The sequence below is a fragment of the Camelina sativa genome, chromosome 12 (assembly GCF_000633955.1).
Source record: "Camelina sativa cultivar DH55 chromosome 12, Cs, whole genome shotgun sequence".
Classification (NCBI taxonomy): Eukaryota; Viridiplantae; Streptophyta; class Magnoliopsida; order Brassicales; family Brassicaceae; genus Camelina; species Camelina sativa.
Genome location: NC_025696.1, coordinates 2,850,030 through 2,864,720, shown reverse-complemented (window position 1 = coordinate 2,864,720; position 14,691 = coordinate 2,850,030). Strand labels below are relative to the sequence as shown.

Here is a 14,691-nt window from a genome sequence, read left to right as displayed (position 1 = left end):
ACTAGAGATTAGGTATCGGACATGCTTAATTTTTATGCCGAGACATATGCTATATATGACGTAAGGCTGTTCGATAAGAACATGCATTGGCTAACGTATTCGCATTAAATTTACAAATCTTTATAACTTTATAATAGATAAGATATAGTTTGAAAATGTTGTAATGTACTATCTATTACAGCTTTTAATTACATGCAAGCAACATAAATATAATTATATATATGAAAACATAGAAATCCTCTAGTAACTCGATTTTTATGTAAACAAAACATTTATACTATAAATATAACCCTGCTCTCTTGCGAGATATAAGTTTTTTTTTTAATTGGTTTCGAATCGGTTAAGTAAGATTAATGATACTAGATTGTAACTGAGTGAGGGTGAAACGATCTGACGTGTAGGAACCAAATATCTGGAAAGGTGAACGAGACAAGATACGTTTCGATGAGAAAGATTGATGCCAATCTACGAAGGATACACGTGAGATAGGCATAAACCTGCAAGGAACATATCGTATAATATATGTTACTTGTACTTTGTTTATTGTATAATTTATACGTTTTATTTACATGTGACTAGTTGATTATTGGAAAAACGTTAAAAAGGTTATGAATAATTTAATGGTTACCTTTACTTATCTTATTATTCTTTTGCTTGTTGATCACATCTATTATATGGATTGAATCTGAATGATGAGGTATCATCGTCACGATACTAACACAAATCAATAGTTATGCTTTCTCTTTAAACATGTTGAGTTAAATATACACGGTTTGAACTCAAAAGAGTATTTTGTATATATACTTATATTGACCAAGACATTTCAAATCGAACTTGCTTTCATAGTCAGTAGTCACCACCATATATATAAATTGAAAAAAGAATGACAGAAAGTATTCAATATATTGCATATTGTACATATACAACATGACAAGATTGAGGAGGCAGAGAATTTATACCATAACGTATTGTCCATTTAAGGGTCATCAGCAACCCATTCATTTGCTCTTGTAACTTAGACAAAACATCACTTAGAATCTCTCCTTTGGCATAAGTCTTTCTATTGTTAACCGCATCAACTAGAATTGTCGCATTAGAATTGTCTAGATATTTTGGTAGAGGAAATAAATACCCTTAGGATTCTTGGATGTAGACTATCTAAACTAAATAAAAAAATATTTCTTCAAGTCGGCAGTGCATCTTATGAAAACCAAGCATAGAGCATATGAGCAACTTTTTGCTAAGCTAAACTAGCCTAATTTCACATTCAAGTTAATTGCCATATTTTAAAACCCATAATAAGAAGTCTTCATATCAATAATATAGCTTATGAATCTAATTCTACTATAATATCCTTCTGCGGTTTATGGTTTGTTTCATACAAGTAAGTAAATATTAGTAAAGACAGAAGAATCAAGTTTCTTTTTAGCAAAAATCAAAAAGTTATCTCATGAAAATATTCAGTTGTTCATGAAAGGATTTTTTTCTTGAGTTGAATTCCAACTTACTTTGTTCATGATAAAATTCTAAACGATTTGATTCTCCACTTAGTAAAAAGAAAACTAATTCGATACTAACTACGAAAGTTCTGACTGAATAGTACCAGAAAATTAGGGGGCTAAACCGCCATTTTCATATCTATTTTCTTGTGAGGATCATAGCCAACGAGCTCAAAGTCATCCGCAACAAAAGAATCTATATGTTTCTTCTCCGGATTTATCTTCAAAACCTGTAAATATATCCAATGATGAATAAGGATACAGTTGCAATGAACTATTGGTAGATCATGCATTCACAAAACTCAAACAAGACTAAGAATCAGTGATCATTTCCCGTATATATACTCACAGGAAAAGGTTTTGGTGGGTTCTCAAGTTGCTCTTGCAGAGGCTTGACATGGTTTTTGTAAACATGAGCATCTCCAATCACATGGATAAAATCACCAGGAACAAGATCTGCATAATGTCAACAAAATATCAATAGATGACTGAAGTTCGAAATCATTAATTTACCCCTTTCGTAGTGAAAATTTGAACGCTACCACAGACGTGAGCGAGAATGCATGTGAGAAGGGAGTATGAGGCAATGTTAAACGGTACACCGAGCCCCATATCGGCTGAGCGCTGATACATTTGACATGAAAGTTCTCCATTTGCAACATAAAACTGTGCAAACATGTCGCATGGAGGAAGTGCCATCAACTTCAGATCAGGAGGATTCCAAGCCGACATTATGATTCGTCGATCATCAGGATTATTCTTGATCTTGTTAATTACATCTAAGAGCTGATCAAATCCTTGGCCAGTATAATCAGCATGCATATCTGTGTACCTGTAGAACGAGATTAACGAGATGGCTAAAACAGAGATATATGTTTTGCCAAAACTCAGAAAAGCCAGGAGATAACAACAGACTGGCTACTGACTTAGCACCAAAGTGTCTCCATTGAAATCCATAAACGGGTCCAAGGTCACCTTCCTCTCTCTCAGTCAGCCCAATACTGAAATCAAAAGTGTTCACAATATAAGTGTGATGGCCATAAGATTTCAAGTTCTGAAAGCAAAAAAGGTCGAACTAAAGTTTAAGGTTTACCCATCAAGATAGTCTCTCGACGCATTCCCATCCCATATACGGATACCTTTTTCTTGAAGTACCTGCCACTTACACAAACCTCTCAGAGAAAAAATATAGCTCATTTGCATATGCTCCAAATGTGATCTAGGCATGAAGATAATGATAAAAGATCTGTTCTCTTACCTTTGCATTCGTTGAACCACTTATGAACCATAGAAGTTCCTCAACAACACCTCTCCAGAAAACTCTCTTTTAAGTAAAGTGCAAACGGATCTTGTAAGGTGGAGAAGACAAAGCAAATTCTCTTTGGGTTTAAAACATGAAAAGTCATTGTAAAGGTGAGCATACCTTAGTCGTCAGAAGTGGAAAATTCCTGCGTAAGTTGAATTTCATCTGTGGATCCAAAAATATGGAGATTAATTAACCTTAAGAAGCAAACCAGAACAAGACATTCAGATATATATTAAGAGGTAGTAACTCACCTGACAGCCGAATTTAGATAATGTGCCAGTCCCTGTCCTATCGTTCTTTACGTTTCCATTTGAGATTATCTCCTTGACCAGATTCAAGTAGAGGAGTTCCTCATGCCGGTCAAAAATCATCTTAGGGAGAAAAGATGAAAACTTCTTCCAGTCAACTTGAAGGGCTTGTGATTCAGCACGTTCATCAGGAGATTCACCAGCAGAAGAATTCTTCACACGAACATAAGTCGTGAAGGCAAATCGAAGTCCATTTTCACATATTGGAAACGACGAACACCAAGGTTGATATGCAGAAGTGTCAACCGGGGAAATAAACGTATCACAGTCAATACTTGTATCAATCTCAGTTAAGTGGATGGCTTCACAGCGCGGTCTATTCAATGATTCCCTACAATACAACAACTGTCAAGACAATCAAAGAAAAAGGAAACCACGAAAACAATGAGAATCCTGCTGAGTAAGGAACACACACCTCAATATGTCACCACCTCCTATTACAAAAACCTTATCAATGGACAGACTATATGGAGGTGCAGCTAATAAATCTAGCGCGGATTCAATGCTACTGCAAGTTACAACATTCTCATTGACGGCTATACTGAAACCGCTAGAACGAGTTAAGACAACGTTGAGGCGACCAGGGAGTGGCCTATACTTCGAGGGAATAGACTCCCACGTTTTCCTACCCATTACAACAGCGTTCTTCTTAGCGGAATCCGAAGTGGTTAGAGTTAAATCCTTGAAGAATTTGAGGTCGGTAGGCAAATTCCATGGAAGTTTTCCGTCTTTACCAATACCCATATCCTTGGTTGCAGCTACCACAACTTGGTAAGTTCTCTGAAGCTTTGAAGCCATGGTCACATTTCCATTGAGAGTGCTGCTTGCCATGGTTGATATAGAAATCTTAGAGATGTTTGCCAATGAGGATGGCTTGGGAGAAACTCTACAGAGCAACCTTTGAGACAAAGGCAGCAAAGCCTGAGAATTGAAGACATAGAGAAGTTGAGAAGATTAACAAGCTATGCAATTGCAACAGAAGCTCGACACATAAGTCAAAGATTGAAAGATAGACATAGAAATCCACAAATTACATCAAATAACAAGTTCACCACTGACCGATTTAAACGCTAAAGGTAGAATCTTTGCGGGATTTGGCAAACACCTAAACAGAAAAAAAAAACCAAAAATTTCAAAGACAAAGTCAGTTAAAATTGGATAAGCTTCGAGCTCTGATAGCTGAAGGAAAAAATGCTCAAGACCTAAACTCATAGAAACGTGTAGTAAGCAAATGAGAGTGTTCTTCAGAGAAGTAAGCAAATCTTTCTATTAATAAATCTAAATACTTTATCAAATTACTAAAACAAAGCAGCTACAGAACTAACCTCATTGGAGTTTCACCAGTTTCTATCCGCATTCAAAGTGTGAATCTACACATTCATAATTGCAAACAAAGGCCTAAACAAAATTAAAAAACAAATCAAATTGGTTTTACACAGCCAAAAACATAATCACTCGAGACTCCAAAACCCTAACCTTTGAAGACGGAAGCAAGCGCATAACAGATTCAGGCGGTGTAGAGAGAGTGAAACGCCGCTGTCTTGGCCGCTCCGGGGCTTTCGGAGAGGATATTAAACGGTGTCATACGACGGCGAGTCACACTGAGTCGTTTTAACAGAAACAAAAAAAAATGGAAATCGACCCATTAATAATATATTGGGCCTTGATTGGACCTCTATTGGACTGGAGATAGGCCCTTTTAGTAATATATCTAGTAACTTTTAGTTTATTCAATCAATGATTAAGATTAATTCGATTTATTTTAAGAATTGATTACAATAAATTGGATCCAAAGTACTGTTATATATTATATGAACATGGATAAACGACTCCAAAGTTGAATTTTAACGACTAGTTAATATTTAAATAGTTTGTCATATGTATCACTTATTATTAGATCGAGTTTTTTTGGCTTGTTGTACAATGTTATAATTCTTGTATGAACCTATAATTGTGAATGATATATATATATATGTGAACAAAGAAACAATTATGTATCTCAGCACCGTCTATGGGGAATATCAGCATGTGATGGTGTATATATTATTTATAAATTTGAATCTATTATATGCAATTATTTCCTTAAATATAAATTATGTTTTTATTCTTAATATAAACTATAATGATAATTTTATTTGGTGTTTTCATAGTTTACTATAAACCAAAGTCACTGTATGTGTAAAATGTTTATATTTGGTGGATAACATTACCATACAAATAAAAACAATATCATCAAGAGATACTTGGGTTGACATCAAGAATTTTATACATTGACAAAATGTTCCAAGTAGTGGGCAGCACTTCGCCTAATATAATAACAAAGACATCTTTCTCTCATATTTGTTATTTTAGTTAGAAACGATTGGTTGTTCATTAGTTTATAACTATATCTTTATTTATTTTAATATAAATAATTGTTATTTTTTTATTAAAAGTATTTATATATTATCAAATACTTTAGGACCTTGTCAATATATAGATTGTTAGAATCAGAACCTAAATAGTTGTCTACATGTTTTCACCTAGTTTCAAATGAGCCTCTCCATTATCTTCAACCTCCCTTACCTCTCCCCAAACACTCTCTTCCAATAAGGTAAAAAAAAAAAAAAAAAAGGCTCTCTCATTTCATCATTTCTCTAGGTTTCTCATCTTTAAATCGTAAAATACATTTTCGTTTTTTTACTCATCTTGATTCTTTAGTTTCATCTTATCCTTTCTCATACAATCTAAACTAACTTCTCTTGAATGATCTTTTACAATATTGTCTTGGTAGGTATATCCGTGAGAAACAGAGTGCTTTCAAATTTATCTAACCATGGCTGAGACCAAACCTGGTTAGTAATTTCAAATCTTGTCTTGATCAAGTAATTATTTCTTTAAGACTAATGCAAATATAATCTGTTAATTAATCAGAAATAGAGATGTCGGAGGAAGAGAGGAAGATAGCGAAGATGTCTTCGTTGAAGAAGAAAGCCATAAATGCATCGAACAGATTCAAGAATTCATTCAAGAAAAAAGGTCGGAGAAGTAGTAGCAGAGTCATGTCCGTGCCGATTGAGGATGACATTGACGCAGAAGATCTTCAAGCTCTTGATGCTTTTCGTCAGGCTCTTGTCCTTGACGAGCTCTTACCATCCAAACTAGATGATCTCCACATGATGCTTCGGTACGATATTTTGTTTTCTTATCAATTCCTATTCAATCTGCTTATTTTCTTACCATATTTACAAGAGTTATATTATAGGAGACCAAAAACAATCATAAATAGTCTTTTTACGTTCTAGAGTAATAGCCAATATACAAAATTAAAACCCATGATATGTTTTGTTCAAAGTCAAATGGATATAATATCTAACCATTTCCATACCCTTTTTCAAATATTATAGGAATTCAAAAACAAATCTTATTTCAAAAAAAAAAACAGAAAAAAGTTATGGAAACGAAATCCTCAAAGCAATTAAAAATACAATGTAAATTTTGATCTGACCAACATTTGCTTTCCTATCATCTTTCAAAGTTCAAACCAATTTCTGCATTTTTAGACCGTTGGACTTGGACATGGATCCATTACAAAGTTTAAAGCGGTTGATTGCTTTGTGTAAAAATAGTTAGAAAAATGGAAAAACAATAACAACATAGGCTATTGTTCAAATAGACTCAAGAGCGTCCGTTATTTTTAGATACATATTATAATGCTTATATCAGAAATTATTCATAATATCATAATGAACATAAAACAGATTCTTGAGAGCAAGAAAGTTTGACATTGAGAAGGCTAAACAGATGTGGAGTGACATGATTCAATGGAGGAAAGATTTCGGCGCTGACACGATCATCGAGGTAAATCCTAAACGAGCATGTAGTTGGACCTAACTGATCTACATCTCTTGTGTGTGTGAATCTTCGTTGCAAAGCACTGTAACGTATGTTTCTGATTGTGATGAAGGATTTTGAGTTCGAAGAGATCGATGAAGTGATGAAGCACTACCCTCAAGGCTATCATGGAGTAGACAAGGAAGGCAGGCCTATCTACATTGAGAGATTGGGCCAAATTGATGCTAACAAGCTACTCCAAGTGACAACAATGGACCGGTACGTGAAATACCATGTCAAAGAGTTCGAGAAGACTTTCAAGATCAAGTTTCCTTCTTGTTCTGTCGCAGCGAATAAATACATTGATCAGAGCACAACTATTCTTGACGTGCAAGGCGTGGTATGCACCATAAACCCATTTCTTTCTTATCTCTTTAAATTAAATTAAGAGTGTTAATTTAATAGTTTTTGTTCGTATGCGCGTTTAATGAGTGATTAGGGGCTTAAGAACTTCAGCAAATCCGCTAGAGAGCTTCTTCAAAGGCTTCTTAAGATTGACAATGACAACTATCCTGAGGTATGTATATATGGTTTGATCTCAATTATATATCTCAATAAACGTAGAATGAAAAGAAAATGCAAAGAATAACAATTGAGAGAGCTTAATTAATTAGTTGTTGACTTCCGGTTTACCTTGTAGACATTGAACCGGATGTTCATTATCAATGCCGGTTCTGGATTCCGGTTATTGTGGAGCACCATTAAATCGTTTCTTGATCCCAAGACCACATCAAAGATTCATGTTCTTGGGAACAAATATCATAGCAAATTGCTTGAAGTCATCGATGCTAGGTAATATATCAGGAAATCGTTTGTTATAAAATGTATGTATAAATTTGCATATTCATTAGACGTTTTGTGTTGTAAACAGTGAGTTGCCAGAGTTCTTTGGAGGCGCTTGCACTTGTGAAGACAAAGGAGGATGTATGCGCTCTGACAAAGGTCCATGGAATGATCCAGAGATTCTAAAGGTAATTAACATTTTTACATGTACCTTAATTAGGAACTGAAATTTATCAAAATTGACACACAAAAAATGAATCTGATCACACATACAAAAAACATGTTTTTTAATGGAATCAGATGGCTATTAATCGTGAAGCCAAGTGCTCACCGATTTCAGAAGATGAACAGAAGCACGTAGACCAAGGAAGATCAACTTCAGTTCCTGAAGTAAGTTAAAGAATATACTGTAAAATCTTTACAATCAGCTAAGTAGAAAAAAGATTACTGAGATTCTCCATTCACACCGCAGAGCTTTGAGAGAACCAAGAAGAAAAGCGATGAAGGCAATGCGTATGAGAAGCAAATCACAACCATTGACAAGTCAATGGATATGGCATGGCCTGTGAAAACTCATAAAGCTGAAAACTTCCCAATCTCTAAAGGTATATATAATACACTCATGTATTAGCTCATTCTTTTAAGTGTTTCTTCTTCTGCACGCACTAAAGTTTCTTTAGGGCTAGAGTGTTACGTAAGGAAAGGGGCACCAACGAAAGGGGATGGAATGCTTGTGGGAGGGGTCATGGCCTTTGTGATGGGCATTGTTGCAATGGTAAGGCTATCAAAAGACGTTCCCCGCAAACTAACTGAGGCTGCTTTATATGGAAACTCAGTGTGCTATGAGGAATCTACAAAGTCTAAGCAAAATCAAGCTCAATTCGCAGCACCAGTCTCGAGCTCTGAGTATATGTTGATGGTGAAACGTATGGCCGAGTTGGAAGATAAATGCATGTTCCTTGACTTGAAACCAGCTAATGTCGAATCTGAGAAAGAGGAGAAACTTCAGGCCGCACTTAACCGTGTTCAAGTGCTTGAGCAAGAGTTGACTGAGACCAAGAAGGTATAAGGCAAAACCTAAACTACCAAAAATGTTTCAAACAATTCATATAACCAGTTCTAATTTTGAACCTATAAATCGACGGGTTTATTTTTTGGTTTAGGCTCTGGAAGAAGCTCTTGTGAGCCAGAAGGAGATTTTGGCGTACATTGAGAAAAAGAAGAAGAAGAAGAAGGTAAGAACAAAACATATTCATAAACATCAGCTACTCAACATCATTTGTTTATGTAATTCATATATACTAATAGTGTTATCTATTATTTCAGTTTTTCGGATTCTAACTCAGCGAAAGGAAAGAAGATGAGATCATAAAGTAAGAAAATGTTGGATCAAACTGAGAGAGTTTGTTTGTGATTTTGTTTTTGAGGAATAGATATATTATTCAGCTTAAAAGCAACAGACTTGTATATTTTACTATCTGAAAATGAAACTATTTGTCTTTTTGGTTGTGACATTGTTTGTGTGTGCGTTTCTTTTAATTTCTCTTTGAACATTATTTGTGATTTTTTTTTTTTTGTCCACGAGATTAAACTAATATACGTTTGCTATATTGGATTTGTATTATATCAGTGTCTGTAAGATTGTAACATATATATATTTAGTCACAGAAATTATAAATTTGTAAATGGAAATCTGATTATATATATACAAAAATTGTAGGATTTTGTTGTGTGGTGGGTCATGTGATTGCAAAAAGATAGAACACAAATTGATTTTTGTTTTTCCTTATTTTGCCATTGCGTTAATTACTTCCTTTGGTCCTCTCTCTTTCGTTCGTTGTCTTTCTTTTGATAGTCCCCCACTCAAAGATTGTATGTACCTTCCATGACATTTACGGATCATATTTTTCCTGCAACAGTATATACTTTTTTCTTAAAACATTTATATTTATTTCTAATAACTAGGAGAGCTTCATGTCCGTCGAAATATAAATTAGATATCAGAAAGCTAAACTTGTTGCCAAACAAATTTGGTTTCTAGTGACAACATTAAAAGGAAAAGAAGAAAAAAAAAGGAAACACGTGTGTAGAAATCGACCAAATCAATAGATGTTCTACTAATTATATAGCTCTCTTTCTCCAAGGTCCAAGCTACTTGCATTATTGGAGATTTTGATTGTTACACAGATAGCGAAATACACAAAGGATTTTTTTTTTTATGTAAAATGTACAAAAATTAAGGAGTTATTGAAAAAAAAAAATAGAGTACACAGAGGATCACATGAAGTCTTCGGACCATTAATTTGTTTTCTTCAAAAGCCAAAAGATGTTTTACTAAGGTCAGTAGCCACTGTAAAAATAATAATTGTACTATGGCGATTAAAATATCCAAATTTAAACGTCAATCAAAATTGTAATCAAGTGAACCTTGAACGTGTAATAAATGGACACACACGCATGTACTTTCCTCAGATTCCTTTTTGAGGATTATGGAGAGACGTTTTGTTGACATTGGAGTTACATCATTATCAATGATAATACAAATTATAAGACTAACGACGATGATATGTCGGTTTAGCGGATTGGTATATGTCGATCAACTGATTTGAGAGTGGCGGATTGGTATATACATTATGTCGGTTTAGTTTTGTAAGCAGAAAGATTTTGTGCTAGTGGCAAATCTAAAAGAAAATGTTGAACAAATTAGAAGCTACGAATTATCATTTTCTTAAGGATTTAGATGTTATTTAGAATTTTACATACGTTTTTATTCGTACGTCTAACGTTTCTTACCCTCTTGCTTGTATTGGTAAGAGGAAAAACAAACATTTATAGCCTTTTTTTTAATGATTAGATTTGTTGGTGTGTTACTAATTTTACCATGTAAGAATATTTTTTTTTACTAATTTTGCGATGCTGATTTGATTTATTTATAAATATAGACTAAAAAGCATGTTGAGTGAATGTGTTTGGTGGTGAAATTCATGCATCGTTTTTGGGAAGTGGGTTTGATCAGTGGATCTCTTCCACACTTTCCCAAAATATTAAAGAGAAATTGAAAAAAAAAAAAAGAAAAAAAAAAGTTAAATATTTTGATCGTAAATTAAGTTTTGTACTATAAATAAATAAAAGAGAAACACCATAACGTCTGCGACTAGGCGGTGGAAATACATTAAGCATATAGTAGTACTAAATTATTCTACATGTACCTGAATGACTTTTTTTAATAATCCTTAATATAATCTCCAACACAAAACAAAGTTAATTTCATGCCCTTAAAACTAAATCAATTTGATGACCTCAAAAATATTATGATCAGCATCTGAATAAGTAACACAAATTAATATACGTATAATTTGAAAATAAATTGGAGAATAAAGAATAAAATTAGGAAAAAAAATACTAAGTTGGGGGGAACAAAAGAAAAAAGGAAATGAAAACAGCTGTGTTAAGTCTGGAGGAGTTGGTTTCGCAACCTCACATGTCCCTCTCAACCTTTTCTTCTTCTTCTTGTGCTCTGCCTACTTACACATGTTCTTCTCATTTTACTCCAAGCACAGATTCCTTTTTATTCAGGCTTTTTCATTTCTTTATTCACATTTTTTTTTTGCAAACTGCATTTTTAAATAAAGGTGTTCATAGATTTAGTGTTGTTTGTTGTAAATTAATTTTTTAAATAATCGTGTTCATAGATTTTCCAGACAAATTCTGGCTTTTTTTTTCTTTTTCTTTTTAATAGTCCTCAATACGCACTACTATTATTTAATTTTTCTTTTTTTTTTTTCTGGTTTTTGTCTTTACATGAATATATGACTTACTATTTTACCGAAGAAGATTCAACAAAGTTCTCGATTTATAATTTTTTACTTTTTATGATAACAAATAGGAATAGTAATAAACAAAGACAAAATTTGTTTTCCCTTCAAACAAAGAAAACTTTTCATCTGCATTCTTTCTTCTTTGTAAAAAGAATCTGTACTTTTATTTTTCTTTCCTACTAAGAAATCACGGTTACTATTAAACGAAGAAAGAAGATATTTAGGCGGGGTCATTTTTTTAGTTTTTGTGTAGCCTTTTTGGAATGTTTCAATTTTTAAGAAATCATAATAAATGCATGATTTTATAGTATATCATTCATTAATATATGATTTTATTTTATCGTTTGATAAAATAATTTACTTTTACATATTGACAATTACATAATGCTGTAGAGTAAATAATGCTCAAAATATTTTATAAATTCAACTAAACTACTATTTTATTCTTAACTTTTAATTAATATAGAAGTAATTTTGTACTTGTATAAAGTATTGCTCTGATTTAATGTAGACACTACTACTTTATAATTAAAAAAAAAGGTAGGGTAAAAAAAAAGAAAAAAAATGTTTACAAAAAAAAGAAGTTAGGGGAAAAATAAAGTAAAGAATCTTCTTCCTCCGAATAGAATCCAAACAAATGTATCGCTTACCATCATCAAGTTGCACTAACAAAACACTTTTTCTTGAAGTTTCTTTCTTCTATAAATTTATGTCTCCTAAACCATTTCAAAGCCCCCCCCTCTCTTCTCTTCTCTCCCCTTCTCTCCTTCTCTCTCTCTCTCGAAGATATCGTCTTTTTAATTCCTTTCCTTCTTCTTCTGATTTCGTTTTTTTTTTCTTCATAGCTTAAAGATCTCAGCTTGTTAAAAAAAAAAAAAAAGAAGGAAAAAAACATTGATGCTTAATCAGCAGTTCTTGGTGTTTGAGACACATGTCTCCGATTATACTCAGTGAGATCTTTCTCTCTGGGTTTATGTTAAATTCCACAATCAGGCGCAGGACCCATCTTGTTCAATCTTTCTCTGTTGTCTTCCTTTACTGGCTTTACTACGTCTCATGATCATTTTCTTGAATCTTTACGCATAATTTACAAACAAAATAACCCTAGTTTCCATCAAATCTTTCTTCTTCTTTTTTTTTCGTCATCTGGGTCCTGTCCTGTTCTGTTTCTGCTCTGTTCTGTTTTTAGTTTCCCCTAAAAAAAAAACCATTTTGTAATATTTGATCTCTCTTCTTGTAAGATAAGGCTTCCTTTGTTTGTTTTGTTCTCTGTGTGTGTGTTACTACTAAATGGAATCGTCGTCGTCGGGAACAACTTCGTCGACGATTCAGTCGTCGTCAGGATCAGAGGAGAGTCTCATGGAGCAGAGGAAACGTAAACGGATGCTCTCAAACCGTGAATCTGCAAGGAGATCTAGGATGAAGAAACAAAAGCTCCTCGACGATCTAACGGCTCAGGTTAATCATCTTAAAAAAGAGAACAACGAGATCGTGACAAGTGTCAGCATCACAACGCAGCACTACCTGACCGTTGAAGCAGAGAACTCTGTTCTCAGAGCTCAGCTCGATGAACTTAACCACAGGCTTCAATCTCTCAACGACATCATCGAGTTCCTCGACAGTAACAACAACAGCAACAACGGCATGTGTTCGTCGAACCCTCTGGTTGGTTTGGAGTGTGATGATTTCTTCGTGAATCAGATGAACATGTCTTATATGATGAACCAGCCTCTCATGGCTTCTTCTGATGCTTTACTGTATTAAATGTGGACCTAAAAAAAAACCCTCGAAGGGACCGTTTTGTTTTGTCCGAGTTAAAGACATGTCCAAAGAGAGAGATCTATTATTATATAAAAATGGGTCTGTTGTTTGATTATTTCCGTTTCAATATTTTGTTTTGGGGTACGTTTTTAGGCGTTAGGTAACCTCAGCATCATCGTTATGAGTGTGTTTGTAATAAAGGCTCTGTTGCCGCATGAGTACAAAGTGTCTTCTTAATATTGTAATCTCTGCTTCTTAGTTTTATTTTATTTTTAATCCCATTCATATACTAATAGTGTAAATGACTTCACACTTTCATTATCAATGTAAAATATACTTATATAATTTGGTAAAAACTCGTGGTCAGATTGTAGCCCGGAGAGACCAAAAATATCACTTGGACTCCAGTGGCGGAGCTAGGAAATCAGCACATCAGGGTCAAAAACAATTTATTGGGATCAATTATGCTATTTAAAAATTTTATAAGGGTCAATTATGCTATTTTATAGGGGTCAATTTGATTTTTTTCTTAAAATTTCAGCTAATTTTAAAAATTCACCAGAGTCAATTGACCCATATAGTTATAAGCTGCCTCCGCCACTGTTGGACTCTCTATATAATCATGATTCATGCCAATCAAATATTAGATGATAAATCATATGATAAAATTGCATGTGGGAACATCTTTGTCTTCTCACTTGAAAAATAAACCTTCATTATTTTCTTATTATAAATTTTCAACTCTGAAATAATATATAGTACCTTGATGTCCAAAAGAAAAGAAAAAAAAAAATCTAGATCACTAAAGAGTGTGGATATCGCCATGATAATGAGTGTAAGTTCTTAAGAAAAAAAAAAGTAGTAATAGTTTGGTGAATTTGGAGATATTCTTAAGAAGACTTACAAAATCCAAAACTTTTAAGAATCGGAGAATCTAGGTGAATTGAGGGTTCTTAGGTAAATGTTGTAATAATAAGAAATCTAATTTTTCTATCTGGAAAATATATAACATATTAGACAAGAATATTAAAATCTCCGAAGTCAGAAAATCACACAAAATAAGAAATCAAATTGTGCAGATTCTAATAAAAATGTTTTAATCTTATTTCTAGTGAATTTAAGAGGTTCAAATTGTACTAGACTTTTAGAGTTATAGGTGAAATTCTAGTCTCCTGTATTCTTTGCTTTTTTACACATCTCGTCTTTTAATTGATTTTCTTATCTCGTATTTCTTGTTGTTGTTGTTGTTGCTGTTGTTGTTGTTCAAAGATCGTTTATCACCATTAGATCCACACACCAGTACACAAAAATAATGGTTATATTACATCGTGAATAATAATGGG

The 14,691-nt window shown here is 33.4% G+C and overlaps 3 protein-coding genes across 6 annotated transcripts; 2 read left to right on the top strand and 1 right to left on the bottom strand.

Annotated features, from left to right (window-relative positions):
* On the bottom strand, positions 1,444-4,707 carry LOC104729758 (bifunctional dihydrofolate reductase-thymidylate synthase 2-like). 3 transcript variants are annotated; one of them, XM_010448755.2, is made up of 12 exons: positions 4,590-4,707; positions 4,439-4,511; positions 4,173-4,218; positions 3,529-4,034; positions 3,057-3,444; positions 2,923-2,967; positions 2,758-2,823; positions 2,593-2,654; positions 2,426-2,500; positions 2,042-2,331; positions 1,849-1,955; positions 1,444-1,729 (listed from the first exon to the last, which is right to left on the bottom strand). In XM_010448755.2, the coding sequence occupies exons 2-12, from the start codon at positions 4,468-4,470 to the stop codon at positions 1,619-1,621; spliced, it is 1,728 nt and encodes a 575-aa protein (XP_010447057.1). In that variant the 5' UTR covers positions 4,471-4,511; positions 4,590-4,707; the 3' UTR covers positions 1,444-1,618. The 3 variants fall into 3 exon arrangements, with proteins under 3 accessions (XP_010447057.1, XP_010447058.1, XP_010447059.1); XM_010448756.2 differs by having other exon boundaries at positions 4,439-4,483; XM_010448757.2 differs by lacking the exon at positions 4,439-4,511 and having other exon boundaries at positions 4,590-4,683.
* LOC104729756 (phosphatidylinositol/phosphatidylcholine transfer protein SFH1) lies at positions 5,617-9,379 on the top strand. Of its 2 annotated transcripts, none has more exons than XM_010448754.1 (13): positions 5,617-5,706; positions 5,887-5,947; positions 6,027-6,279; positions 6,854-6,953; positions 7,060-7,326; positions 7,426-7,503; positions 7,627-7,778; positions 7,858-7,957; positions 8,070-8,159; positions 8,242-8,374; positions 8,456-8,832; positions 8,933-9,004; positions 9,096-9,379. In XM_010448754.1, the coding sequence occupies exons 2-13, from the start codon at positions 5,929-5,931 to the stop codon at positions 9,108-9,110; spliced, it is 1,656 nt and encodes a 551-aa protein (XP_010447056.1). In that variant the 5' UTR covers positions 5,617-5,706; positions 5,887-5,928; the 3' UTR covers positions 9,111-9,379. The 2 variants fall into 2 exon arrangements, with proteins under 2 accessions (XP_010447056.1, XP_010447055.1); XM_010448753.1 differs by having other exon boundaries at positions 8,450-8,832.
* LOC104729754 (bZIP transcription factor 11-like) lies at positions 12,399-13,637 on the top strand. The gene has a single exon (XM_010448751.2). The coding sequence runs from the start codon at positions 12,878-12,880 to the stop codon at positions 13,349-13,351; it is 474 nt and encodes a 157-aa protein (XP_010447053.1). The 5' UTR covers positions 12,399-12,877; the 3' UTR covers positions 13,352-13,637.

What these genes read in the sequence shown, in the direction of transcription:
- LOC104729756 (XM_010448753.1), top strand. An exon ending in GCGCTGACACGATCATCGAG is followed by an intron (nt 6,954 to 7,059) that starts GTAAATCCTAAA and finishes ATTGTGATGAAG; the next exon opens with GATTTTGAGTTCGAAGAGAT. An exon ending in CTTGAAGTCATCGATGCTAG is followed by an intron (nt 7,779 to 7,857) that starts GTAATATATCAG and finishes TGTTGTAAACAG; the next exon opens with TGAGTTGCCAGAGTTCTTTG.
- LOC104729758 (XM_010448755.2), bottom strand. Translation starts at nt 4,470, where the DNA reads ATGCGGATAGAAACTGGTGAAACTCCAATGAG. An exon ending in ACTGGTGAAACTCCAATGAG is followed by an intron (nt 4,219 to 4,438) that starts GTTAGTTCTGTA and finishes TTTTCTGTTTAG; the next exon opens with GTGTTTGCCAAATCCCGCAA. An exon ending in TTCCACTTCTGACGACTAAG is followed by an intron (nt 2,824 to 2,922) that starts GTATGCTCACCT and finishes TTTACTTAAAAG; the next exon opens with AGAGTTTTCTGGAGAGGTGT.
- LOC104729754 (XM_010448751.2), top strand. Translation starts at nt 12,878, where the DNA reads ATGGAATCGTCGTCGTCGGGAACAACTTCGTCGACGATTCAGTCGTCG.